Source organism: Chrysochloris asiatica, unplaced genomic scaffold (assembly GCF_000296735.1).
Source record: "Chrysochloris asiatica unplaced genomic scaffold, ChrAsi1.0 scaffold00067, whole genome shotgun sequence".
In the NCBI taxonomy this organism is placed as follows: domain Eukaryota; kingdom Metazoa; phylum Chordata; class Mammalia; order Afrosoricida; family Chrysochloridae; genus Chrysochloris; species Chrysochloris asiatica.
The window spans coordinates 15,383,657-15,410,654 of NW_006408585.1; the positions used below are offsets into that span (position 1 = coordinate 15,383,657).

General features: G+C 39.2%; 1 protein-coding gene and 1 pseudogene across 1 annotated transcript; both read left to right on the plus strand.

Moving 5' to 3' along the window:
• Positions 1 to 727: 727 nt before the first annotated feature.
• On the plus strand, positions 728 to 25,693 carry CNIH1 (cornichon family AMPA receptor auxiliary protein 1). Its single transcript, XM_006864626.1, has 5 exons — positions 728 to 906; positions 14,626 to 14,694; positions 18,602 to 18,714; positions 21,538 to 21,681; positions 24,782 to 25,693. The coding sequence occupies exons 1-5, from the start codon at positions 826 to 828 to the stop codon at positions 24,807 to 24,809; spliced, it is 435 nt and encodes a 144-aa protein (XP_006864688.1). The 5' UTR covers positions 728 to 825; the 3' UTR covers positions 24,810 to 25,693.
• On the plus strand, positions 1,013 to 3,479 carry LOC102842123 (annotated as a pseudogene).
• Positions 25,694 to 26,998: the final 1,305 nt, after the last annotated feature.

A 26,998-nucleotide genomic window follows, 5' to 3' on the forward strand; every position in this document is an offset into this window, starting at 1 on the left:
TCCATGTTCTGATTATTAATGGATGTTTGTAGCTGTTTCTTTTAGAGTCATTCCCCCATGAGCAAATGAAGATCCTTTTAACTTTATTCCATCCATGTCATTAATGTCAACTCTAGTTTGTGAAGACAGCTCTTTCTTAGTCATATTTTGAGTACCTTCCAAGCTGAAGGGGCTCATCTTCTGGCACTATACCAGACAATGTTTCACCGGTATTCAGAAGGCTGTCAGCGGGTAAATCTAAGTCTGCAAGATCCACTAACACCTGTCCACAAGAGTGACCCTGCTAGTATTTGAAATATCCGTTGCAGAGCTCCCAGCATCACAGCAATACACAAGCTGACAAACTGTAGACAAACTGACAGACCAATTGTGGTCTTACATTGTTGCTTTTGTTTGTTGTTAAGTACCGTGGAGTCAGTTCCGACTCATAGTGACCCTGCACAGGGTTTCCAAGGCTGTAAATCTTTACGGGAGCAGAACGCCTCCTTTGTGTTTCAGTAGGGCCGCACAGTATCTAGAACATACTCTTGGTGTTAAGTGCCATCGAGTCGGTTCCAACTTACCGCGAAAAATACTTGTTCAAAAGATGAACAATGAAAGGAAGGGAAAATAACTTTGTGGATCATATAGGTGCAATGCATATCCTGGCCATGAGAAGGCGCAGGCGGACACAAGTTTGTGCGCAGGCGCGTCGTGAGGGCGGGCACCACTAAGGCGGTGGCGGTCGTGGCTGTGGCCGGGGGAAGTGAATGGTTTTACCCAGAGGGCCTTGCGCCGCCTTTCTCTACTGCCACCGGCGCTGCTTGCTGCTCCTCCTCCCCAGCCATGGCGTTCACGTTCGCGGCCTTCTGCTATATGCTGGCGCTGCTACTCACCGCCGCGCTTATCTTTTTCGCCATCTGGCACGTGAGTAGGGGTCGGGGCGAAGGAGGGCCAGGCAGCTGCGCAGCCCCTACTAGTCCACTGCTCTCGGTTGTGGCCGTGACGGCTCCCGAGGTCGGCGCGCGGGGGGATGCGGCCGGGCGGTGGAACCCTGGCCGCGTACTTCGAGGGTTCGTGGGCCCTCTGCGTGGTCTGGGGGCTGCAGGCGTGCGGTCCCCTGGCTGGTCGTCAAGGGGATGCGGCCGTAGTGCCCCCGTGCAGGCCGCCGCATCGCTCCCATCTCGGGCTGGTGAGGTGGCTGTAGTCTAGACGGGCCCGGCCGGATAGTCCCAGCCCTGCATCCCCTGGGAGGATGTCACAGGATGTGCACTTTGTGTGTAGGAAGTTTCCAGAGTTTTTATTATTTAATATACATTACCTTTTCTTTTCTGGGTTTCTGCGGGAGTTATGGCCAGAACAAGAGAGTTAAAATCTACTTTAATTTTCGACACTTGTGAACGCTTAAAGTAGAATCACCTTTTCTCTCTCTCTCTGTCTCTCTCTGTCTCTCTCTGTCTCTCTCTGTCTCTCTCTGTCTCTCTCTGTCTCTCTCTGTCTCTCTCTGTCTCTCTCTGTCTCTCTCTGTCTCTGCCTCTCGGGTTCCTGCTTTCCGGTGAACTTTGATGCAGGTTGGATTGATTACTGTGTTTACTGCATCTCTGCGCTTTCCACCGAAATCATACTTTGACCGCCAGAGTTTCTCAAGACACAGTCTAACAAGTGAATGCTGTAGCCTGTGTAGTTAGATGTATTCATAGAGGGAAATTTCATTTACTTTGGAAAATGTACAGAAATCTTAGTCTTTAGGGCTGTAGTACTTAATGTTATTCATATTCTGTTGCAATATAGGAGTAAATCCTTACATGACTGTGGCATAATTCAGGAGACTTAAGGATTTCTCATTTCTCTGGCACAAAGCTAGAAGCATTGAGATTCCTCTGGAGATCAACATTCATTAAAAATGTATCTCGTTCCTTTTGTACTCTTGATCTTCCAGTACATTCTGGAATATTGGTCTTAATTTGAATGATAGGGCATTTTCATTATTCCCTTAACACATATTTGTTTATGGGACACACAAGAGAGCAGAGTCATTTAAATGGCAAGAGTATCTTGTGCAAAGAAAGGTTTTTTTAAGTGAGGCATTATCATAAATCCATTCCTTTTTGCTAAAGAGTGATTCTATTTGTAATTATTTTAAATTATAACTGCTGTGGAGTGGGTAAATGTTTCTGTAAACTGTTAATGGTCAGAAATAACTTACTTCAAAGTGCTTGTCAGTAGAAGACCCTTCAGCTTCTTTGTTGTTATATCCCGTGGAGTTGGTACCGACTCATAGCGACCCTGTACAGGTTTTCCGAGGTTGTAAAGGAGCAGAAAGCCTCATGTTTCTCCTGTGGAACAAACAGCTGGTAGTTTCGAACTGCTGACCTTAAGGTTCGCAGCCTGATTCGTAACCACCTACGCTACCAGAGCTCCTTCTTAGGCTCGTCATTAAGGGAAGAACAATAGACAATTTGTAATGCACTCTGGCTATGTGTAACTTGGAGTCGACTCCGACTCATAGTGAACCTGTATAGGGTTTTTGGGGGGTCAGAAAGCAGGATGCATACTTTGTTGTTAAGTGCCGTTGAGTTGATTCCGACTCCTAGTGCTCTTGGGTTTCCAAGGCTAGCTCTGCCTTGTTAAAGCTGGGAGGGAACTATACACTTTAGGTAATTTGGGAAACACACCCAAGTGCCATCCTGTTGGCCCCATCTTGAACCACTGATGAGTTCAGACCAACTTTGCGGTCCACTGCATTACTGCATAGCGCACACCAGGACTCAGTTTTGACGTTGTTTCCCATCCAGGGCCAGGCTCTTTCCTTAGAGCTGTGAGGCAGGGGTGGGGAAACTTTTTTCTGCCAACATTTAGAACATCATTCACAGGTCATACAAAACTATCAGTGAAAAAATTAGCCTGCTGCTCTTTCTATAAGTTGCCTGAGATAATCTTGCAAAATATTTCGCTACTCACTGGACTCAGGAACCCCCATAAAATCATGCAAATCAGGAGGTTCCAATTTCTGGGTCCATTTTAAAAACACCCATGAATGCTGCCCAGGCCATCAACGATAAGCATATCTGAAAAGCTACCAAGTACCTGAAAAATGTCACTTTGAAGAAGCAATGTGTACTACATTCCAATGTTACAATGGTGGTGGTAGGTATGCCCAGATCAAACAGTGGGGTTGGACACAGGATCATTGGCCTAAAAAGAGTGCTGAATTTTTGCTGTCCATGCTTAAAAATGCAGAGAGCAATGCTGAAATTAAGTGTTCAGATGTGGATTCTCTGGTCATTGAGCACAGCCAGGTCAACAAAGCTCCCAAGATGCGACACCGAACTTACAGAGCTCATGGTCGGATCAACCCCTACGTGAGCTCCCCCTGCCACGTTGAGATGATCCTCACTGATAAGGAACAAACTGTTCCTAAACCAGAAGAGGAGGTTACACAGAAGAAAATGATATCCCAGAAGAAACTGAAGAAACAAAAACATATGGCTCAGGAGTAAACTAAACTTAAAATGCAAATAAAAGTAAAAAATATGAACCTGTTCTATTTGGTCAAACATTTCATTAACTCACCCCTAATGTGATGGCTGGAACTGCAGTTGTTTTGGCAGGGCCAGACCAAATGATTTCGCAGGCAGGACATCCGTTACCCCTGCTGTAAGGCATATGAACTACAGTGTATGGTTCCCAGTTAGCATTAAATATCTAAAGTAGCTTTAAGGCGCCTCTCTGCTTGACCAGGTGTGGCCAGTTTTCTGGAATGATGGGAATTTGCAGAAGATGTCTGTGGGATGGGCTTTTTTTTTTTTTTTTTTTTAACGTTCCCAACTCAACACAGGTGTGTTTGACTTAGGCAAGCCCAAACTGCATTTTTTAAATGGATAATTTAGTTTCAGTTTTAAAATGAGTGTGTGTCAGCTTGTAGTAGATAATTGTAAGTCTTATTTTAGAATTATAAAAAGAAAAATTGTATATACTCCACAAGTTTAGTGGACAGCTTTTATGTTTAAGGATTTTTTTTTTTTTTTTTTGGTGGTTCAGAGGATTACTACTGCAATATGCAGGAAATAATGCAAAATAAATAATTTTTTCTATTTGCCACCTAACCTTAGTTCTTCCATGACCCACAGGACATATAGTGACCATCTAAAATTTCCTCTGAGATTTATTGGGCCTCTTGCATTTCACTGAGTGCATGCCTGAGGGGATCTATAGAACTGTTTGGAATGGAATAAACTGGGGTGTGCAGCAAATTACTGGTTTTAAGCGTATTGTATGAGGTGATGCATCCTCGAGGTGTGGTTTTGCAAACTTTTGTCTCTTTTGGCTTTTTTTCTGGGAGATAAGCCTTGTGAGTATAGTTCTGGTTCCTTTGTGATATTTAGAAGTTACCTTTCTTGAGATGAGTCCATGTTCAGGATGATTCCATGTTTATGTGAAAACCGCATTTTCAGGTACCTTAAATTGCATGCACCTGTCAAGAGACCTGGAAGTGGCACGGAGTCCAGAGAGAGATATATGAGGGGGCTTCAAAAGTTCATGAAAAAATTCAATTTATCTTTTCATTCCATTTTTCACCAAACTTTTTGAAACTCCCTTGTCATCTTTCCCCACAAGTCCTGAGAGGCTAATCCTTCTTCCATTAATGAAAATATATGTCATAAGTGAAATATTAAAAATGAAAAATAATTTGAGGGATAAAAATGAAACACCCCTGCTGAATTGATTCTGATACATAGCGACCTTAAAGGACAAAGTAGAACTGTTCTTAGGGTTTCTGCTCCTTGGAAACCCTATATAGCATAGTTGTTGGACTCTACTTGAAGGCACTTAGCAAAAACAACAAGTCATTATGGGAGCAGACAGCCTAATCTTTTTCCTTTGGAGTAGCTGGTGGGTTTAAACCACCAACCTTGCAGTGAGCAGCCCAACACTTAGCCCACAGCAGCACGAGAACTCCTTTGAATTATGAAAGGGTTAAGTTTATTTTCTTAGCTAGTGTACAGCTCTGTCAGAAGACTCATTTGGCCGTTTCTAGATAAATTCCCCAAATCCTGTTTACATTAATATTGTGTATGGAGAATGTTTTTTTTTTTGTTTTAACAGCCATCCTATTTCCTCTCACTGGCAGCCACACTGCTAACCTATTGTCCTTAAGTCAATTCTGATTCATAGTGATCCTACCAGACAGGGTAGGACTGACCCATAGGCTCTCAGAGGCTGTATTCTTTTTTTTAATTTCTGTTTTCTTTTTGTTTGTTTTTATCGTGGATAGAATGATAGTTTACATAGGGGAACACCAGTTGTACCTTCATCCTAGCGTATTCATTTCATTGCAATGATTACAATCCCCTGCATGCTTCATCATTCAACAGTAATTGCTTCTATTCCCTTTGTTTGTTTTTAATTGATGTGCACCAAAACATTCAGGAATATCAAATCCTTCAAACAGCCAAAGGGCATACCCTGCCCCGGCACACCCTGCCCCTGCCAGCACATATCCTCTCTCCCTCCATGAGTCTAGACTCTTCATCTGCTTCATCTTTCTATGTCATCATCTCTGTCTCTATCTCTGTTGTCACCACTTCTCTGGGTAGGGATCCACACTCCACTCCAGCTCTTCTCCCTTGATGGTCCCAAGGGTCCTCCACTCCGAGACTGTAAGATCGACCACTCACCCCCTTTTGCTACAAAACTTCTACCTTTACAGTTGTGACAATCGCAATTAGTCATGATAACAGTTACTCAGTATTGAATCATGAGAGTCTTGTCCCCATCTCCTCACCAGACCTGTCTAGACAGGATGAAAACCACTCAGTGGGGATTTTGCCTTCTCCTGCACAGTCTGAATCTAAATTCCCTCTTAAAAACTTGTAAGCCAATCACTTCATGCCTTTACAGCCCCCCTATTTTAGGTAGCCAGTGTCTAAGTTGCCCATCCCTAGCAACCCTGTTTATAGAGAGGATGGGAAAATGATCCTTGCTGTAAAGATTCTTTCCCTCTTGGTATTTTTAGCTACTACATTCATAAGTATAGGTCAAGTTCATCAGATTGTAGCGATTTATACTTGTTTACTTTAAAAAACAAAAAACAACTTTTTTCCCCTCCTCTTTTCCTTCCTCTAGTTGCGTTCTGAACATCAAACCATTGAAGCTAGGTCCAGTGGGCACTATCTGCAAGTTTGGGCGCCCTTGTGCAATCCCCTCACATCATATCAACTGGACGCTTCACTCTCAGCTTTAGCCCTCCATGGCCATGTCCTTGTCCATGGGCTCAGGAGTACCCAAGTCTCATCATACTTTGGGCCAACCAGCTTGGAGAATGTTTTTTATGTTGATGGTTATACTAGGGGGCTTCAAAAAGTTTGTGGGAAAATGGAATGAAACAATAATGGAATTTTTCAATGAACTTAATTCATATATGTGCTTAATGCTCTATGGAGAATAGAGTTGAGAGTATAGATTTTTTTGAAAGCCAGAAATGCAGACGTTTTCCTTATTGAGTATCAAATTTGAGGTTATCCTGGATTCCATAGTTTGACATCTTTTAGGGACTTAGGGCCCGTTGAGATACTCCCCTTCCCCTGTTCGGGAATAGGACGTACAGGCCATACTGGCTATATAGGTTTTATTGTTTTTACATTTCTGTGGGAAAATGAGTGAAAATTTTTCAAAGCCAAAATAGTTTGAGAAAACCACAATTTTCAAAATCTTCTCAGAAGAGTGTTGGAAACTCTGACTTATAGGACTCACAAAACAGAAACCCAATCAGCAAAGTTATTAAAGGATCCCCTGAAGTTACTTGAAACAAGTATCCAATCAAACAAAGGTTGGTACAAGACAGATTTTATCCTCTGCGGTTGAAGTGTGGTGCTGTAGGATAAAGCACTGGACTTCAAGGCTGGTTTGAACTGCAAGATCGGTGGTTCAAACTTGTGCCACCCTCTCCTCAGAAACCCTATACTAGGTAATTATGAGTTCGAACCAACTTGACAGCCCATAATAACAAATGACAAATAGGGAGCTAACTGTGAATATGACTCTTGTTTTGCATTTTATTACTAAAATGCATTGGGTATATATCACAGCTAATATCAAGTAGCTGACTAATAATGTTCATAAGGAAATTATTGTTGTTATTAAAGTGGCATCGAGTTGCTTCCTACCCATACCGACCCTGTTGTAGGGTTTCCGAGGAGAGGCCGATGGGTTTGAACTAACATTGAGGTTCAAACTGACCTTATGGCCCAGCGCATTATCCTGCCACACCAGGACTCCAGTTTGTAATTCGTATAAGTGACTTTAGGAGACACCTTAACTCGCCGCCGTTCCATTAGCCAGCAAAAGTCTGGAGTCTTCATTACCATTGATGACCCTGTCAGAAATGTTCAGGTGCCCACCCACCCCGGGGCAAGATCAGTAATACAGTCCACATCTCCAATTTGCTAAGTCTTGGTTTCCCACATTCCATCTTTGTTCAGTGATTTAGAGTTTGAATTTCCTCTGTTCATTTCCTAAACCTGCCATTTACTCACCCACTGACCCTCAGCAAATTATTTAATCTCTCAGTGTGTCTCATCAGAAAAATGAGAATAACAAAGTACCACTTCCAGGGTTGTTTTGAGGGATTTGATATAGCAGTCTATGTAAAAGTGTTTCGCAAAAGGCCCAGCACATCATGTCTCAGTAGTTGATACCATGTTTCTCCTGTTACTACAAGAAAATTCTTAACCTCTGCTCTCACCTACATCCCTGAACTCTATGAACAGATTGGGAAATTTTAAGACCAGCTAGGTAGCATAGTGGTTATGAATCAGGCTGCTAACCTCAAGGTCAGCAGTTTGAAACTACCAGCTGTTCTGTGGGAGAAAGATGAGGCTTTCTACTTCTGTAAAGAATTGCAGCCTCAGAAACCCTGTGCAGAGTCACTATGAGTTGGAACCGACTCCACAGTACTTAACAACAACAACAGGTAGCACACTTGGGAGTCCTGGTGTGGAGTTGTAGGATAAGCACTAGATAGCTAACTGCAAGGCAAAGTCAGAGATTCTAACTCTGTATAGGGTCACTATGAGTTGGAACTCGATGACACTAAACACCAGCAACAACAGTTACACACGTATTTTATAATGTTTATATATGCTATTAGTCATCAGCAAAGGAAAGTGCTGCTTGGTGAGTTGGTACACTTTTATCCCTAGAGTTCTTATTTCTCGTTCTTTTTTTTTAAAATCTCCTACCAGTCCTTAAAGGAGCCCTGGTAGGTAGCATAGTGGATTACGAGCTGGGCTGCTAACCGAAAGGTCAGCAGTTCAAATCTCCCAGCCAGTCAGCAGGAGAAAGGTGAGGCTTTCTGCTTCTGTAAAGATTTACAGTGCCAGAAACCCTATACAGAGTCGCTATGAGTGGGAACCGACTGAATGGCACATAGCCGCCACCATTCATTAAATATTTACTGAACATTTAACTGTGTGCCAGACACTATCCTAGGCTCTGGGGTATAACCATGAACACACAAAAAAACTGACTCTCGTGGGCTTGCATTTTAATGTTAATTATTTTCCTTATATTCCTGCTTTAGAGTTTTTATTGAGGAAAGGTGTTGAATTTTATAAAATTCTAGAAATTTGAAAAAGAAACATCCTTCTGTGAAGTTTAAGAACTTTAGCAGGGAAATAAACCTACATATTGAAAGCTAAAAATACTACACAATTCAACTGATTATTAATAATATTCAGTAACAACTGCCTCACATAAAAAGATGCTACTCCCCACCCACAGGCGAAGGCCGCTGGTTCTCTGTACCCTGGGTAACCAGCAGCAGCAAGTTAAATAAAAATGCCATTGGCTTCTTACTTTGATACCTGAGTTAATGCCACAAAGTGGTGTGTAGTCCCTATTTTGATGTTGAAGTTCTGTATTTAGTAACCCCTTAAGGTTAAAGCAAGGAGCCCTGGTAGTGCAAGGGTAAAGTGCTAACTGGAAGTTTGACAGTTTGAACCCACCCGGAGGGTCCACGCAAGAAAGACCTGGCATTCTGCTGTCGTAGATGGTTGACAGCTAGAGCTGTCAAGCCTGTTCCAACTCATAGTAATCCTGTATAGGGTTTCCAAGGAGTAGCTGGTAGGTTTGAGCTGCTGACCTTGTATATAGCAGTACAGTGCTTACCCTACTGCAACTATCATGGTCAGTCAGCATGCCAAGGTGCTTAGCCATGTGCTTTTGTCCAGGGCAGAGACTGCACAGGTGGCCCCGGACACAACATTTAATGGTCCTTTGCAATTCTCTCTTCTGAGGCCGTTTGTTGTATTTCCAGCTTGAAGCAGGAAGACTTGAGAATGTGTATGTTTGTGACAAATAGACAACAAATTGCACTGAGAAATTGCCATATTGACAGCATTATACAGCCCTCTGGTAACAGTTATTTCTGCCCAAAGGAGTCAGAGAAAGCTAGGAGAGAGGTTGACACAAGAAGATTTCTTAGGATAAAGAGAAGTTTGGCAAATATTCATAGTTGTCTTATTATGTGCCTTTGAGTCAGTGCCTACTCAGCAACTTTATGCACAACTGAACTAAACTCTGCTTGGGCCTGTACCATTTGAGCTCATTGTTGCAGCCAGTGTGTCAGTTCATGGCTTCCTCTTTTTGCTGACTCTCTAGTTTACCGAGCATGTTGTCCTTCTCCAGGGACTGGTTCCTCCAGAAAACATGTCCAAAGCACATGGGATGAAACCTCACCATCCTTGCTTGTAAGGAGCATTCTGGTTGTACTTTTTCCAAGACAGATTTGTTGGTTCTTTTGGCAGTCCATGGTATATTCAGTATTCTTCACCAACACCGAGGTTCAAATGCAGCAATTCTTCTTTGGTCTTCCTTAGTCACAGTCTAAGGGAGTGACTGCCATCAGTTCCAGGAGCCTTGTTTTTCGCCAATGGCTTCAGTGCAGCATGGACCTCGTCCTTCATATGCTACTTCCTGAAATGGTGGAACAGCTGACCTATTTTTTTTTGGTAATTCTCTGCTTTCCTTTTATCTTCTTTTGATATTTCCTGTGTACGTTGCCCACAGAATCATGCAGTTTTGCAACTTGAGGCTTGAATTTTTTCTTCTGGTCTTTCAGCTTGAGAAATGCTGAGCATGTTCTTTTCTTGGCTTCCTAAACTCTAGGTCTTTGCACATTTCATTATATTTTACTTTGTCTTTTCAAGCCACCCTTTGAAATCTTCTGCTCATCTTCTTTACGTCATCATTTCATTTCTTTCTTCTTTTTTTTTTTTTTTTAAATTGGTGGCTTTTTATTTTGTTTTGAAATAAAAATTTAACATTTTCTTTAAAACTGTTCTTATCTAGACAGATTATTTACAATACCTGCTGATTAAGAGACATACTGTTAAAGACACATAATTAGTTTACCTGGTATATAGGATTCCATTGTCAAGGGCAATGTCTAGAGACAAACTTTAAGGAGCTCTGGTAGCATAGTGGTTACGAGTCAGGCTGCTAACCTTAAGGTCAGCTGTTCAAAACTACCAGTGGTTCCATGGGAGAAAGTTGAGGCTTTTGGCTCCCATAAAGACTTACAGCCTCGGAAACCCTATGCAGGGTTGCTATAAGTCAGAGCTAACTCTATGGCACATAACCAACCAGCCAACCAACCAACCAACTGGTGTGGCGCTGTAGCATGAGCACTGAAGCGCAAGGTCGGTGGTTCAAATTCACCATTTACTCCTTGGAAACTGTATGCAGGGTCGCTACGAGTTGGAACCGATTCCACAACACACTACCACTACCACCACCACCAGGGACAACTTAATTGGAGAGAGACAGAGACAGAGAAATAACTCCTTGGTGATGTTCTCAAATTAACTATAAATTATTCTTGCATGGAAAAAATATGCTTGCTATGAACCTAAGTTCAGTCATGGTAAGTGTCTCATTTTGAAAAACCAATAATGGGTGTTACAGACAAGAGGCAATTTCAGTATTTTACATAGTTTGAACTCTAGAGCAACTTGAATGTTTTCCAAACAAAATTAACAGTGTCAAGTTACTAAAATGATCCATTCTTTACAGCATTCCTTAATTAATCTGTAAACAAAAAAGAATAAAATTTGGAAGAAAACAAATATCAATATTTAAAAGTTCAGAAGTAAAATCTCAAAACATTTGCCTATCCAAAGTGTACACAAGAGGCTTTTAGACAACAGATGAATATATGCTTTTAAGTATTGACATTTTATACTCAAAGATAACCTTTGTTTTTCTAGTACCTAATTTGTTTACATATTTTTGCTTTAATAAGGAAAAATCTTAATGTGCTAAATTAAACAACATGTAACATCACCTTTGGAAGATTCATTTAACTACTTGGATATCAAGTTTGTTCTGACAGTAGAATTGCATAACTGCTACAGTCTTTAGTTTCATAGACTTTTCATATACGCTGTATACAAAAGAAAGGTATGTAAATTCAAAAACAGTGAATGAACTGAAAGCAAGAATGACATGAAAATAGTACTGTGGCGAATGCAAATCATTATAGGACCTTATAGGATTGCGTAAAAAATCCACATCTCCACTTTCAGCAAAATATGAATTATAAGAAATGGAAATTTCTATAATAAGGCAATCAAATGTATAATTCCTGTATGTATTCACCAGGGAATCACAGTATGCTTGGAAATTTTAAAATATAGCATTATGAAAATAAAAATTCAACTGTGAAATATAGCCACAAAAGTAGTTCTCTACTCTTTTTAATGTGAGAAACAGACTAAACTAAATTTAACGATAGACTCATTAAAGCAAACACCATGATACAGCAAATTCTAAAATCATAATAAAATGAAATACAAAGGTGCAATATTAGGCAAATTTTGGTTTGAAACTATATGGAGACCATGGCTTTTTTTCATTTATATAGTATTTCCTTTCATTCTAATTCCTCCCAGTTATCAGTAAGATTACCTTTGCTTTGTCACCTAATACTAACCAACTCTCCAGCTGACTTGATCCTCCATCTGGAGCTATTTCCTGAGCTGGCCAGCATATGCTTAGTAGAGCTTTTAGTATCATCTTCCCAGCCTGACCAAGACAAATGGTCACTCACGGTGGCATTTGAATCCACTGCTACATCTTCAAGAGCAATTTTTGGAGGCTCCCAACCTTCGATCTCATCTGGTTTCTCACACTGTGTGTTCTGTTTTAAAACCAAATTGTCTCCGAATCCAGATTTCTTCTCTGTCGTAAACTCTTTTTTAACCATATATTACTTCCTTTAGACTTGGGAGGTTTACATCTTTCTAATAGATGTTGTTCATCATCCTTATTAAACAGAGAAGTAACTTCTTTTCGACCTTGAAAACATTCCTTGAACCTGTGTGGCGGCAGCTGCAGTGGCAGCGTCCCCTCTTGCAGCCCCTCTTGTCCTTAGAGAAGTTGCACAGAAGCCTTTGCTTTGGTTCAGCTTCCACAGGCTCTGGGGTGGGATCTCCAGGCATTGGGGTTAGGGGGTGGGGTGGGGAGCGCCTATCCTCTCCTCATCCTGTGCCAAACGCTGGCAAGTGGGGGGCTGCTCGCTGTTAACATTTCCTGTCCCTAGACACAGGCAAGGAACAAAGTTGATCTGACTCCCTACTTCATCATTTTGTGCATTCATTTTAGTTACTCTACCTGCAAGAGTAGAGTAAGTTCAAGAACAAGTTTCAGAGTCTCTTCTGACATCCATTTTTGTCCTTTCTTTCCTTCCTATATTATTAATAATCTTTTGCTTTCTTCATGTATGATAGCATTGATGTCATCCCACCCTATGGTCTATGGTCATTAATGTTCAGTATGTCAAATATGTTTTTGAGATGGGGTCTAAATTCAGCTGGGATGTACTACTCAAGGTTGTGCTTTCGCTCTCGCGGACTTGTTTTAGTTTTCTTCAGCTTCAGCTTGATCTTGCATGTGAACAATTGATGGTCTGCTTCAGAATCTGCTCCCAGTCTTGTTTTGACTGATGATGTTGAGCTTCTCTGTCATCTCTTTTCATAGGCATAGTTGATGTTCCTGTGTGTTTCACATGTACTGAGTTCCACCTGTTAGTTGCCATTTTTGTTAATAAAAAGAGGTCTTTCCAATGAATAGGTCATTGTCTTGCAAATTTCTGTCATGTACTCATAGTGTTGTTTCTATCACCAAGACCATGTTTTCTGACTGCTGGTACTTTTTCGTTTCCAACTTTTTCATCCCAGTTGCCAGTAATTATCAGTGCATCTTCATCAGTAATCATCAGTGCATCTTGATGAGTAAATATCAGTGCATCTTGATTGCATGTTTGATGAATTTCAGACTGTAGAAGTTGGTAAAAAAGTTTCTTTTGTCTTTGGCATTAGTGATTGGTGCATAAATTTGAATAATAGTATTAACTGGTTTTCTCTGTTGGCCTATGGGTATTAGTCTATCACTGACAGTGTTATACATAGGGATAGATTTTTTTCCTAAGGATTTTTATTGACAGTTATTTGGGGAACACACATTGCCATGTGGAAGACTAGCATCAGAGCAGACCACATTTCAGTCCAAAGGGATCCAAATTCAGCATGGATTTTAAAATGTTCTTTTTGACAGTGAATGTGATGCTACCCACCCACCCACTGCCATCAAGTTGAATTTGATTCACAGTAACCCTGTATAGGGTTTCTGAGGCTGTAAATCTTTACAGGAGTAGAAAGCCTCATCATTCTCGTGTGATGCCGCTGGTGGGTTTGAATCACCTACTTTGTGTTAGTAATCCAGTGCTTATCTTACAGAATCACCAGGAATTCTTTAATGTGATACTTTTCCTTTTGCATTCCATTTCATTTTTGAGGACTTCCAATTTTCCTAGAGTGATACTTTGTGCATTCCACTTTGCTAGTATTAATGGTGATTACAAAGGTTTCTTCTAATTTTCAGTCATGCCACATCAGCAAATGAAGGGCTTGAAAATTTTACTCCCTCCAATGTAATTAAGGTTCACTCCACTTTGAGGAAGCAGCTTTTTCCTAGTTGTGTTTTGAGTGCCTTCCAGTCTGAGGGGCTTATCTGATGGCACTAAGAGGCTGCTTCAAGTTTATGTAAAAATGGAATGAAAATATAATGTAATTTCTCCATTAATTCAAAACTTTTTGAAATCCCCTCAAATATCAAACCGTGTTCCTCTGCTCTTCATGAGGTTTCACTGGCCAGTTGTATTTGGAAGTAGATGGGCAGGTCCTTTTTCTCAATGTGTCTTAGTTGGGGAACCACCATGGGTAATAATGCTACTGGCACTTGGTAGACTGGTGATATAGCTTCCGGCATCACATGAACCTGCAGGTCCCGGTGGTTCAACACACTGATCATTGAGTGGTGGAAATGACTGTGTTGAGTGAGGGAACTATTTCAATTACAGAATAACATCGAAAAATTGACGATTGAAGAGGATACTTATAAATAATGACATGAAAGTATTTACAGTTTAAAAATCTGATTCCTGCTATTTTTTAAAGCATATATTGACTTATAAATCAATACTTGTAGTGCTGGTGCAGTTTTACTTATGGTTTATTTACTTTATTCAATAATTATGTGGTGATGGGGCAGATTTGACAGGTCCTAACGGTTTTAATTTTATTTTAGATTATAGCATTTGATGAACTGAAGACCGATTACAAGAATCCTATAGACCAGTGTAATACCCTGAATCCTGTAAGTTATAATATAGGTTTTACCATATTTGTTTTAAAGTGTTTTTATCTTTTAACTTCATATAATTAGAAAATGGCCAATATTCTCAGTAGCATCATATACTTATATTTTTTGAAGTAGGCAGCATTATAAAAAATATTCTTTTTTCTGTCACGCTTGACTTTTCTATTATTAATCTGCTGGTGATCTTGTCAGCTGTCATACTAACATTCTTCCAATCTGCTTTTTACATTGTCGGCCAAAGACAGTTGAAAAGGTCAAAAAGATTAAAAGAGTCAAAATTGCATTAAAGGTGTGTACTGCATTTCAGTTTAATGTTTTAACGCTGCATTCATTTTCATGGGGAGGGCTAGGGCATTTGTATTTGTAATGTTTTTGTTCAGTGTGCTTGTTCATATGCCTGTTGAGGTTTATAATTTCATGAATTTTCATGTTTTATGCAAATGTTTGCTTGCTGACTCAGTCCCGTAGGGAAAGCTGTTATATGCTTATGCATTTTTTTGTTTTGTTTTTGTGTTTGTTTTACATTATAGCCATAGGCACTTCTAGATTGAATTATTTGGTCAGTGTTTGAATGTTGGATAAAGTATAATGACTTTAATAGATGATGAGATTTTTCTAGAGTTATGATTTATGGTGAGATAGTATGCAAATGAATCTGTCATGTGACTAGCTGCCATATTTAGTTTTGTCTTAGTTTGTGCATACTTGAGAATTAATTGGGTCATTCAGTGCCTTTAAAGTGCAGTTTTTTTTTAGGCCCTGGAATCTTGCAGTAATATTGCCCTTTGTATTCATGTTGCCAGAATTATGTGATTAACAATTTGTATACAATGTGTACCTAGTTATTTCTAGCATCTATTTACTCTCAGTTTCTAAAACAGAATTTTTTTCTTTGTTCTGAGATGTGCTATGATTATAATGTACTTCCATTGTCCTTAGGGGCTATTTATATCTTGAATTCATTTCTTTTACTCATTAAGAAGGTTGTTTTAGCTTATAGGTTTGATTTTGTGTGATTGGTCAGAATCTGTGAAAGCTTATATGTAGGAACGCAGCGGGCATGTCTTCAGGAAATGGAATACAGTAATTCATTTTAAAAAATGAATCTTAAATGAAGATGAGAGCTTGTATAGATGGTTGTTGTGTAAAATAATGCACTTGCATGCTAGAGGAACTTTCTGGAAACACATCTAAAGTTAGTTTTATGAAGAGTTTCCTACTTTATTACTTTATTACTGGAGTCAGAACCAACTCATAGCGACCCTGTATAGGGTTTCCAAGGCTGTAAATCTTTATGGGAGCGAAAGCCTCATCTTTCTCCCGCAGAACAGCGCGTAGTTTCATTAAGAAACTGAAATTTCTCCTTTTGATAGCTGTTTGTGAATAGTATTCTTTGACTTTTTCATGAGAAGGATAGTGATAGCTGGGATCAGATGAGGGCTTTCTAATGTGCCAGACTGTGTGCTAAGTAAGTCCTTGCCTGGATCGTTTCGGATAATTCTCATAACAGGTCTAAGTGGTAGCTATGTTGTTCTTCTCACGTGTAAGAGAGGAAACAGATTTAGAGAGTTTCAAGAACTTCATTCCAGATCATATAGCTAGTTCGAATCAGGACAGTCTGATTTTTGATGCTCATGCTCTTGCATTTTTATAGTTACTGTCAAGTTAAGAGGAACGAACTTCATTTTAACATGTGATTTCTGACTTTTCTTAATGCACAGAATTTCTTACTTGGGAAAGATATGTACTAGGAGTATCCTAATGCTTCAATAGGTTGGCAGGAGGTTTTTATATCAGCACAAGTTGCATTTTGGATAGGGTGCCAATAATTGGCTTAATAGCAGTGCATCTGACAGTTTTCCCTATTTAAAATTTGTTTTGACAATTCTGCCAAAGTATGGGGGAAGACAAATATCATTTAAAAAAAAAAAAAAGAACTTTAACAAAATAATATTGTGATTTGCATGTTTAAGCTTGGTCATTTCAGTCATATTTGCATGAGGTCTTTTTATTCCCTGGATACCAAAAGTTTGTTTGTGAATCCTGCTTCTTAAGTGGAATTGGTTTTATGTCACTTACGGGGTAAAAATCTGATCATTAAAGAATGATTGAATAGGACTGTTTTTATTTCTTTATTTCATGAGCTCATGGACTCTTTGAGGGAAAACAAGGAGTGTGATGTTTGTTTCATTCTAAAATTGGTAGAGTTGCAGACCATATTTATAACTACTATTGAAGTTCATTGTTTAAGAGCAGTGGGAGTCATGCTGTTAGAACCATTTTCTCCTCATTCCTGTCTGTAAATTTAGGTTGAAAACTCTGGATGGTGATTTGTATTGTTATCAACTACTGACTTTAGAAGTCTGGAATAGACAAAAAAAAAAATCATAGTTCAAACTAGTATTAAAAAGTGTAGCTCGAGTGGAGCATCTCATAACTATATTTTTCTTGGGTTGTTAAATTGGAATGAGTGAATTTCAAAGATATCCTGTGGATTTTTTTTTTTTTTTTTAGATTGTAGATGTTTAACTTTAATCTGAAATAGATGATTGTGTAAAAGTTTATGCAATTTACAAGCGTGTATTCTCATGAGGTGCTCATCTTTTGTTATTAATTATATTGCTAACGTTTAAAGAAAATACCTGGTTAGTGGTGTAGATTAGTTGGTTTAACTGGGATTTCATTTAAAATTTATTCACTTAAGAGTTCATGTTGCAGTTTTAAATTGGAAATCATAATTTAGGAGTATTAGAAAATATGTTGTGTGATTGTATTATTTCTAGAATCATGCATTTCTAGAATCATGCATTTCCTTCAGGAAAGATCTGATGGTGTTGAGGAATCATAATTTTCATGTGGTATGAAGTGGAAAGTAGGCATTTGAGAAATTGACTTTGTAGTTAAGTCTTGTAGGAGGTTGTTTGAAAGTTGCTGTGAAAGGTTTTGGTATTCTAATTCAAGGTCATTAGATTGAAATCTATAGAATGAGAAAGATAATTTAAAAAGGAAAGCATTACTTTGCTTATTTTGGCATAGAATTTAAAAATTCTTGGTCATTTTATAAAAAGCATTTTGCTTGAATTTATTTTTTCTTACCTAATATTACCTACTATCAAAAAGTTTGTTTTTGACCTCTGAGCTTGTACTGGTCTGAAAATAATGCTGTATCTTTAGCATTTCATTGGAAAGAAATGGAAAGGCCATGTTAAAAATGGAAGCTCAGAAGCCTGGAAAATGTCAGTTTCATGCTTAAGAACTCAGTCTTTTCCCTCCTACATTGCAGAAAGCATATCGTTTGCATCTGTGCATATTAGTGTTCCCTTCATGACTGTGCTGAGATTATTGGCTGATGGGCTTTCCACTGAAAAATTACTTTTGTGGTCATGTGATGTGGTTTGCTAAATATTGTATATGTAACATTTCTGGTTTCTGTTAAAGGCTTCAAAACATGAATGAATCTCTAAAGGGAAATTTTGGTTTTGTGGATTTTTTTTTTTTTTTTTTATCATGTTGCATGTGATCAGATTACTTCATTTTTATATTTTTATCCTTTATATGAATGTTGAAAAGAAAAAGTATTCCAAATGATGAATAAATAACTGATAATTCTGGGTGGTAACTTTGTGTAAATTAACTCATTCTAACAATTTGAGTTTTAAGTGCAAGTCATCTCTTACCTTTTTAATGCAAGCTATATCTCTGATTAGTTTGCTTATAATCCTGCTTTTGGTGAAAAAGTTAAAAAAAAAAAATTTAGCAGCATCGTTCATCTCAAATTCTAAGAAAGCAATGCTTTTTCATTGTGGAAACTCGGTTGCCACCTCCTCTCCATGTAGGTAGTTGACGTTGTTAGTTAGACTCAGTGCAGAGACATTGTGATAACTGGCTTGTGTTTTTCTTCCAGCTTGTACTTCCAGAGTACCTCATCCATGCTTTCTTCTGTGTCATGTTTCTTTGTGCAGCAGAGTGGCTTACACTGGGTCTCAATATGCCCCTCTTGGCATATCATATTTGGAGGTAATATTTAGATATTTAGATTTCTCCCCTTAAATTTTTATTATACTCTGTGATGTGGTTATCTTGCATACTAATCACCTAAATGAAAATCTGAAAATTAGTTGTCATTATAAAAATCAGATTGATGAACAAAAAACTGTTTAAATGTCTTTTACGGGATTTACCGTGTTACTTTTAAAAGGAATTTTTAGAAAAATGAAATGTTGGCTCGTATACAATAATATATCCAAGTCTGGAGTGTGCAGCACAGTGAGTTTATATATATAGATATATATGTTTGTTTTGTTAAGTGCTGTTGAGTCGATTCTGACCCATAACGACTCTGTATAGGGTTTCCAAGGAGCTCTGGTAGCGTAGTGGTTACGAATCGGCCTGTGAACCGCAAGGTCAGCAGTTCAAAACTATCAGCTGTTCCAAGGGAGAAAGATGAGGCTTTCTGCTCCTATAAAGATTTACAGCCTCAGAAACCCTGTACAGGGTCACTGTGAGTTGGAACTGACTCCACGGCACATAACCACCACCACCATAGGGTTTCCAAGGTGAGCTTGAACCACCAACCTTGCAGTTCAAACGACTTTGCAGTCTGATGCTGTATGTAGCCCACAGCGCCACACCAGGATTCCATAGATAATATATAGCATATGTGTATATATATGTGTGTAAATATAAAACCTCGATCAAGATACACACAATTCCAGCGCCTCCAGGAGTCTCTGAGTGCCCCAATCCAAAGTTAACAGTCCATGCCTTCCAAGGTATTCTGGTGTGACGCTGCAGAATAATGCACTGGACTGCATGGTCGGTTTGAAGGACAAGGTTGGTGGTTCAAACTCAACAGCCGCTCCTCGGAAACCCTTTGCAGGGTTGCTATGAGTCTGACTCCATGGCATTTAACAATTACAACATGCCTTCTGAGGGCATCTGTTGACTCCTGTCAACTTAGATTAGTGTTGCCAATCTCTGACCTTCATAGAAATTGAAGTGTGTGTCTGACTACTTTCTCCATGTTTAATTTATGACTTTAAATAAATTTGGTTATTTATACAAGATATATCCCGTAACTCTTTTAATAGTTATATCTGATCTGCATAAATGAAGTTTGTTTTTTATTAAACAGGCATGTCAAAAATCTCACTGTCCCACAAGAATAAGGATGATTTTGGTAAAAGCCACAGAATGTGTAATTTTACAGTAACTGTAATAGTAATCAAAAATATATGTGTTGGCTTACATAGGTAGATATGTGCATATGTTGTTATTAAGTGCCGTGGAGCTGGTTCTGACTCATAGCAACCCTGTATAGGGCTTCTGAGGAGTGGCTGGTGTAGGTAAGCACATGTGAATAAGTAAGTGAGCATGTGTAGGTGTTTTTGGAGGCAGACCTTTATTTAAAGTATTTAAAGAGAATTTTAATGTCTCTTTAAGCACTACATATAAGTAATACTTTAAAATATCTTTTACTGATATATATTCAGTTACATGCTTGTCGGTGCTGCATAGGTATTTGTATGTAAAGTAAAGCATGTAAGACTCATATTTACAGATACTTCCTCAAAAGCACAAAACTCAATTTCCTGAAAAAGGCCAGACTTACGGGAACAGTAGGAACTAGAGGAACCTCCCAGACTGTCTCCAGGATACGCTTTAAACTTAGAACTCAATCCACTCTCAGTGGTCACCTATTAGCCAAATACAGAGTAACTCATAAAATAAATCATTTCTCTTGGGATTACTTTTTTCATCTATACCATGGATGGGGAACCTTTTTTCTGTCAGAATTTATAGCATTCGTGGGCCATACAAAATTATCAACTTAAAAATTAGCCTGGTCTATCTGGGTAAAGATAAAATTAACTCATTCCTCATGTGGTAGCTGGAACTGTGGTTACCTTGGCAGGGGCACACATACCCCACCTCTGCTCTGAACAGTCATCTAAATGAGATGTTGGTAAGTGTCGTCAAGAACGTTCTTGACTCATAGCAACATTTTATTGGATTTCTCATGCTGTAAATCTTGGCTGGAGCAGAAAGCCTCATCTTTGGCACATGCTTATGGACTTGAACTGCCAACCTTGTGGTTCGTAGTCCGGGGTTTATCTGACTACCATCACACTCCCCAGATAAGACTTGATGGTTAGCATTTACCCTTGAGACCAAAGATGATGAGAAGCTAAGAGAGGACAGGAAAGTTAGGAGAATGGCAACAGAGCAGCTAGAATGGAAATCATGAGAATGCTGACACACTGTGAAAAGTCGACCAATGTCACTGAACATTAGCCACCAAACCACAAAACCAAACCCACTGCCGTCAACTCGATTCCGGCTCACACTGACCCTGTGTAGGGTTTCTGAGGCTGTAGATCATCATCTTTCTCTTGTGAAGTATCCGGTGGCCTTGAACTGCTGACCTTGTGGTGGACAGTCCATTGCTTATCCTACAGCACCACTAGAGCTCCTTGAATAGTATGCATAGAAATTGTTAAATGAAAACCTAATTTACTATGTAAATTTTCTCGCAGAACACAATAAAATACTTATATATATTGAAAAAGCACACAAAACACAAACTCAGTGCCCTGATTTAAGATTTACAGCCTTGGAAACCCTCTCAGGGTCACTATGAGTTGGAACCTGTTTGACAACACTTAGCAACAACAACATACTGAAGAAGTATTGATGGATGAATTGATACTTGCGTCAGATTCATAGGAATGGAACCTTGTTGTAAATTGGGGGCTACCTGTATTTGAGAAAAAGAACCCTCTTACCATTCTGAAGACTCACTCCTTTTTCAGGGTGGCTAACAGTCTGTGTTTATTCCAGGTATATGAGTAGACCAGTGATGAGCGGACCAGGACTCTATGACCCCACAACCATCATGAATGCAGATATTCTAGCATATTGTCAGAAAGAAGGATGGTGCAAATTAGCTTTTTATCTCCTAGCATTTTTTTACTACCTATACGGGTAAGTTTTGAAAGTACAGTATCACTTGGCTGCTTAAAAAGTTTACATTCATATGGTCTTATCACCTTCAAGTTCAGTTGAAGACTCAGTCGTGACCTGAGTGATGGTAACTAGGAATGGCATGTGCACACCAGCAGATCTTGCATGTTTAAGAGTGTGTTCACAGGTATTTGTCAAGGAGAGAAACTGGTGCACGGTCAGAGGCGGAAACTGTGGTCAGGGATGGAGCTCCCGAAGTTTTCACACGTATGCCCTCAGTACAGGGCAGTCCTTCATCTCATGGCTGAATGGCAGCATTGCGCTTCGAGGTTGCAAAAAAGTTTCTGCTTGACTGTCTCTCTTGAAACTTAAGTTTTTCTTTATGATACTGAAACTGTATGCTCTGCCTCTTTTTCTGGCTTGCTTGATCCTAATGGAATGACACTGCGGGTTAATGTGCCGAACTTCAAGGTTGGTTTGAATTGCAAGGTCGGCAGTTCAAGCTCACTAGCTGCTCCTTGGAAACCTTATACATGGTCATTATGAGTTGGAACTGACTGCAGGGCGCTTAACAACAATAATGGAATGAATGAAAGGAATAGCTCCACTTACAGGATGGCAGAATGAGCTGTATTTTTCCTTTTATGCTCATACCATCTGTCTTCTAGGTTAGGGGTCTAGTCATGGCTGACATTTTAGAAAGGATGAGTCTGTTATGACAGTGGTCTTGTAGAGGATGTTTAGTGGCTCTCCTGGCACTATGTCCCCCAGTGGTGACAACCAGCAGTGTCTCTAGACTCTGCCACGTGCCCTCCAGTTGCTCTAGGTGTACTATTGTGTTGTTAAGTGCTGCTGAGTCGGTTCTGACTCACAGCGACCCTGTATAGGGTTTCCGAGGAGCAGCTGCTAGATTTGAAATGCCAACCTCGTAAGTAGCAGTTGAGTTCCTACCTTTTTCAAGCTAGGCAAGCTGTTAGAATAGAATTTTAATGTCTCCTTAAGCACTACATATGACACTTTAAAACTATCTGTTACTGATATGTATTCAACTTGAGATAGCTTTCCATCTGATTTTCAAAACTAGAAAACTAGCTGTATAAAATGAAATTGTTAATAATTAAGCTTTCATTCCCTCTTAGTTTTGCTGTTTGAAACTTTACCAAGTATTTTGTGGTAGTTTCTTCATATGTTTCTTTATATCATATAAATTCCCATTATGGAAATGGGTAATCCGTTAGACAACAACGTAAGGAAAAAATGTTTTTATGCTTTCAGATGCTATAACTGAAAGTGAGTAGGCCTTAGGTCATCTACAGGTGTTGCTCATATATGAAACAGAGCATGAAGAGAGTCTATAAAGTGAAATTTCACGTCATTCTAATTTACTGTAAATTTTTCTATAACTATCTGTAACAAGTGCCTGGAACAGTGCTGTTATATGGAGGTAGTGGTCGTGTGCCATGCAGTTGGCACACGACCACTCTTAGCGACCCCGTGTAGGAAGGGTTTCCGAGGCTGTAAATCTTTACGGGAGCAGAAAGCCTCATCTTTCTCTTGTGGAACGGCTGGTGGTTTTGAACTGCTGACCTTGAGGGTAGCAGCCCAGCTAGTAACCAGTATGCTATCAGAGCTCCTTGTGCTGGCATATTGTTGTTAGGTGCCATCAAGTCGGTACCGACTCAGTGCCCCTATGCACAACAAAATGAAACACTGCTTGATCCTAGGCCAACCTCACATTTGTTGCCATGCTTGAGCCCACTGATAATGCCACTTTGCCAATCTCGCTGGGGGTCTTCCTCTTTTCACTGACCCTCCCCCTTACCAAACATGATATCCTTCTCCAGCAGTTGTTCTCTCCTGACTATATGTCTGAAGTATGAGAGATGAAGTTTGGCTATCCTGCCCTCCAAGGAGCATTCTGGCTGCACTTCTTCCAACATAGATCTGTTCTTTTGGCAGCCCTTGGCACTTCCAATATTCTCCTCCAACACCATAACTCAAATGCATCAATTCTTCTACGGTTTTCCTTATTCACTGTCCAGCTTTCACATGCATATGAGGTTATTGAAAATACCATGGCCTGGGTCAGGTGCACCTTAGTCCTCAAGCTGACATCTTTGCTATTCAACGCTTTAAAAAGGTCTTGTACAGCAGATTTGCCTAATATAGTAGGCACTTAATACATATTTGTAAGGGAAAAAAAAAAGAATGATTGGATAAATGGTAAATTGGAGATTTGCAATTGTGGGGAAATGTTCACAAGAAGGTGTTGGCACTAGGGAATTCATTTCTTTTTAAAAATTGTGTATCAAGTTTGCGCAGCTTCTTGCTTTGTTTTTCCATTTAGATAGCATGCTTTTGAACCATATCTGTATGCCTTTCCCATATGTAGAGTCGTCCCTGGTAGTTCTTAGCCTACATTGAATGAATGGTGGTGGATGTCAGTTGCTGTGGAATCAATTCTTAAAACACTCATGGAAACTCACCTGTGTCAAGTAGAACTGCTCCATAGTGTTTTCAAAGATGTGTCCTGACAGAAACATGTTGCCAGGCTAGTTTACCAGTGTGTCTCTGGGTGGGTTCAACCCACCAACCTTTTGGCTAGTAATCCAACACTCCTAAATTGAATGGTAGTTGCTTCTTATATTTTGGATTTGTCTAGAGTATTTCTTTAGTGGGTGAATTCTTTAATGGAGAGTAATAGCAGCTACAACCAAGGGCTCTATCAAGATTAAGTGAGGTAATAAGGGCGTGGCATGCAGCGAGCCCTCCAGGGATTTTCGTGGCTATTATTAGTGATAACTCCAGAACGAAGCAGTGTTTTCAGTTGCTTCTCTGAGCTTTGATTTTCCATTTAGCCTTCAGCTGTGCTGTTCTACTTGCTAAATTTGGAAAGGAAATAGGGAATAACTACAACACATGCATTGAGCCAAGTCCTCCTGTAACCAAACGTACAGAAATGCAAATTAAAATTCTATTGTGAACTTGTCATTGGTTTCCTCATGTTCTGTGATGGCAAAACACCACAACTGTTAGCTGTATAAAGAAGATTCATCATTTTGGTGCTTTCAGTTTTTAATTAAGAATGTTTACATTAACAGCTTTTTTTTCTTCTTTTCAGCATGATCTATGTTTTGGTGAGCTCTTAGAACAACACACAGAAGAATTTGGTCCAGTTAAGTGCATGCAAAAAGCCACCAAATGAAGGGATTCTCTCCAGCAAGGTCCTGTTTCCAAGAGTAGCCTATGGAATCTGATCAGTTACTTTAAAAAATGACTCCTTATTTTTTAAATGTTTCCACATTTTTTGCTTGTGGAAAGACTGTTTTCCTATGTTATACTCGGATAAAGAATTTAAATGGAATTCTGTATCAATGAACATAAATGATTACCTCTGGTGTTGACAGGTTTGAACTTGCACTCCTTAAGGAACAGCCACAGCCCTGTGACTGATTGCATTAATTACTGACTGTCCTTAGTCCTTTGGAAGCTTTTGTTTATAGGACTCATTTTGGTTTTATTGAAATGCCCTCTGATTATAAATTACCCGTAGATCATCAGGTGCTTTTGACGAATGGAAAATGTACAAGTGGTTGGTGGGAGACTGTGCGGTTCCTCATCCACCATGTAGATGATTTGTTTATGGATAACTTCACAAAAGAACAAAAGAAGAATGGGATTCTTTTCTCTTCCGACTTGAATCTTATCCCTATAAATTGCATGAATGAGAGATTTCCCATATTTCCACCAGAGTAATAATATACTTGCTTTAATTCTTAAGCATAAGTGAACATGATATAAAAACATATACTAATTACTTGTGAAGGATGCATTTAAAGCTATTTTAAATGTGTTTTTATTTGTAAGACATTACTTATTAAGAAATCGGTTATTATAATGTTTAAATACGGTGGCAGAAGTATTCTTAAGAATTTGCAAGTACCTTACTTACAGTTTCAAAACTGAATGAGAGAACATTGTATAATCATCCTGCTGTTCCTTTAGTGCAATATGATAATAAAACTCTGAAATTCGACTACTTTCAGTGCATTGTTTTAAAGATTAAAAATAGCTATTTCTTAAACTTACTTAATCCATAATAAAGACATAGTGCTGTCAAACTTTTTAGATAAGTAAATAGAGTATTACATGATGGTTTTTCCTAAAAATACCATGCCTAGATTAAGAAAGGAAGATTTTTAAGTGGCCAAGCATGTTACCATTACCATTGAGAGAGATTTCATTGACAGGATTCTTGAGTGTTAATGTCACAAGCATTATAATTTTTCTTAACCAATCTAAAAAATTGTGACACTTAAAATGTTTTAAATATCTTATTCTTTTTACCTGAAACAGCAGGTTTCAGGAAAAACCACATAAACTTGTTTGAGTTTTTGCTGCTTTGTGAAAGGCAGTTACAGAAGGGCTTTTGTGTTTTCATTAGCACCCTTGGGCTTTTTGACATGCAGGAGTTAAAAGGCGACTGAAAGTAGTGTAAGTGGTTCCAAAGTTTCTTGAACAGTATGTAGAAGCTTTACATAATGATAAAAGGAGTTTATGGAGGGTTTTGTGGAAATTGTTGCTGTTTTATTCTGCAGTAGTGACCAATACTTGGAAATAATGTGTCCTCATCTTTTACTGTTTAGGAATGAGGGCATAGGGGGTGTGTATGTTGAAGAAGTGGATGTAGAACCGGAGGTATGAGGAGAGTGGAGCTATTTCATAGTGAGGAGTGCTTTGGTTTTATAGTCTGCATAACTCCTAGATGGATCTGTTCACCATTCTGTGCAGTAATTATTGAGTACTTGCTTCATGACAGCTTTGTGCTAGGTGGGCCCTAGGGATAGATCATGCTATAAGTAGATGGAGTCATTCCGCTGCTAATCCACCTAACTGTATTAGCACCCATGCCTCATTTTTCTTGCTCAGGTACTGTTGATCATGAAAGCGGGCCAAGTTTTCTGTCATCCACATAGGTTTCCTGGGGCTGCTATACTGTAGTATTTCCATCAACGTGGTTTCAGGAATGCTTGTTGTCTCTTTGCAGATACTTTTCATTTATATGTTTTAACAGACATCTTTTAGTTAACTATTCTAGACTATTCCTCAAAAGGAATGCAAAGTTTACTGGTCTCAATTTGTGGAGCTACCATCTCAAGCTTCAAATATTAGCTATGCAGTCCTTGGTTCAAGATCGACAGTTCAAACCCACCAGCTGCTCCTTGGAAACCCTATACAGGGTTGCTATGAGTTGGAATCGATGCTACAGCACTTTAACAACAATCCTTAGTTGGTTCCTTAAAGATGATTGACAGTGAGGGTCACCTATCTTAGTGGT